The sequence below is a fragment of the Poecilia reticulata genome, linkage group LG15 (genome assembly GCF_000633615.1).
Source record: "Poecilia reticulata strain Guanapo linkage group LG15, Guppy_female_1.0+MT, whole genome shotgun sequence".
NCBI classification, from domain to species: Eukaryota; Metazoa; Chordata; class Actinopteri; order Cyprinodontiformes; family Poeciliidae; genus Poecilia; species Poecilia reticulata.
In genome coordinates this window covers 29,810,598-29,812,420 of record NC_024345.1, presented here as the reverse complement: position 1 = coordinate 29,812,420, position 1,823 = coordinate 29,810,598, and the positions used below count along the sequence as shown (strand labels likewise).

Sequence of the window (1,823 nt, the reverse complement as noted above, 5' to 3'; positions counted from 1 at the left end):
TTCTGTAGCTAACAGCTACCTATCCTGTAGCTAATGGCTAACAGCTAGCTATCCTGTAGCTAACAGCTAGCTATCCTGTAGCTAACAGCTAGCTACAGGAACCTTTCTGCTGATAGGCCAGGTGATTTAATGTGTTAGCACTTCATGGGTTCATCCTCACTGGTTCATCCCTTCATTTTAAGAGTCTCTGGTGTCTGAATGATGACCAGGTCAGAGGTCAGAGTTCAGCTTCTTTGATTTTTCTTTCAGTTTCAGACTCTACAGGAGAATCCAGTCAGACCTTCAGGAAACCTGATTGATCAGAACGTTTTAACTGGTTGGAAACAAAACGGATCCGTTTCTCACATCCAGCTGAGAAAACGGTTCTGAACACGTCAGTGTTGGTTTCTCTAAATGTCTAGAGCAGCTGCTGGAATGAAAGTTCAGTCAGATTAAAGTGAATCTAATGGAGAGGAGTGAGACGCCTGTATTCACCTCTCTGAACCGTCGGAGGCTCCAGCCGGATCAGCAGGCCTTTCCTTCAGCAGTGGAGTGCTGTGCAGTGCGACTCGGCGGCTCATAGAGAAACTTCAGGGTTTATTTTAGCCCCTTTCTCCGTCTTTGGTTTGAAGGATTTAAATGGAGATGAGACACTTGGAGCGAGGCTTGGAGAAAATGTGCCGTCAGTTTCAGGGTTTCTGTTCTGCTTGGTCCACTTTGGTTCCGTTTTGACCTCTGACCTTGTGTGTGTCTCAGATCCAGGACATCAGTGTGGAGACGGAGGACAACAAGGAGAAGAAGTCGGCTAAAGACGCTCTGCTGCTCTGGTGCCAGATGAAGACTGCAGGGTCGGTACACAACACCTGATGACCTCTGACCTCTGACCCTGAAACCTCCACAGGCCTTACAGGCTAGATTAGAAGTTTTAACCTGAGTGTTTAGTTCACAGAGAACAGAAACGGCTCAGTTTCAGGCCGATTGGACATTTTTCTGTTTACGATCTGATGATCATGAAACGGCCGACACGATGTTTCCATGTTTTATTATCGATGTTTCCAGTTTCTGTGAAACTTTCACCGCTGATCCTCTGACTTCCTGCTCAGGTATCCCAACGTCAACATCCACAACTTCACCACCAGCTGGAGAGACGGGATGGCCTTCAACGCCCTCATCCACAAGCACAGGTACCTTCATCCTCCTCATCAGAGACAGCCGGCTAGTAAAGCTGATGTGAACTTAAATACCCTCATTGAACCAGAGGATTTTCATCCTGGAAAATGATTTTAAACTTTAGTTTATAATATTTCAATGATGTCATCAGCATAAAATGCAGAACTTTTAAGTTAAACAGATTTTTGCTCGCTAAACGTTTTTCTGCCTCGTTTTATCAGTTTGTTACACGATGGATTCATGTTGATGTTCGTTTGAAGACACAAACATCTAATTAGTGAGGAACCTCCTGGCCCCAGTGGGGGCCACGACCCCCATGTTGAAGACCGCAGCATTGAACTTTTGATGTCAAATATTAACAATGATTATATCCATTACTGTTGACCTTTGACCTCGAGTGTTTCCGTCAGGCCTGCTAAAGATCACACATCATTTATTTTGAAGGGTCGTGTTTTATTTTGAAGGGTTTTCTTGTCGTTTTCAGACCTGATCTGATCGACTTTGATAAGCTGAAGAAGTCCAACGCTCACTACAACCTGCAGAACGCCTTCAACCTGGCAGAGCAACACCTGGGGCTGACCAAGCTGCTGGACCCGGAAGGTCAGCACACACACACACACACACACGCACACTAACACACACACACTAACACACACACACAAGCACACACACAC

General features: G+C 45.6%; 1 protein-coding gene across 1 annotated transcript in view; it reads left to right on the top strand.

The window, feature by feature from the left end:
• LOC103477426 (spectrin beta chain, non-erythrocytic 1-like) overlaps positions 1-1,823 on the top strand; it is a 78,770-nt gene that overhangs the window by 50,100 nt on the left and 26,847 nt on the right. The window contains 3 exon segments of the mRNA XM_017308877.1: positions 736-827; positions 1,083-1,163; positions 1,634-1,753. Coding sequence (XP_017164366.1) covers positions 736-827; positions 1,083-1,163; positions 1,634-1,753 — 293 coding nt within the window.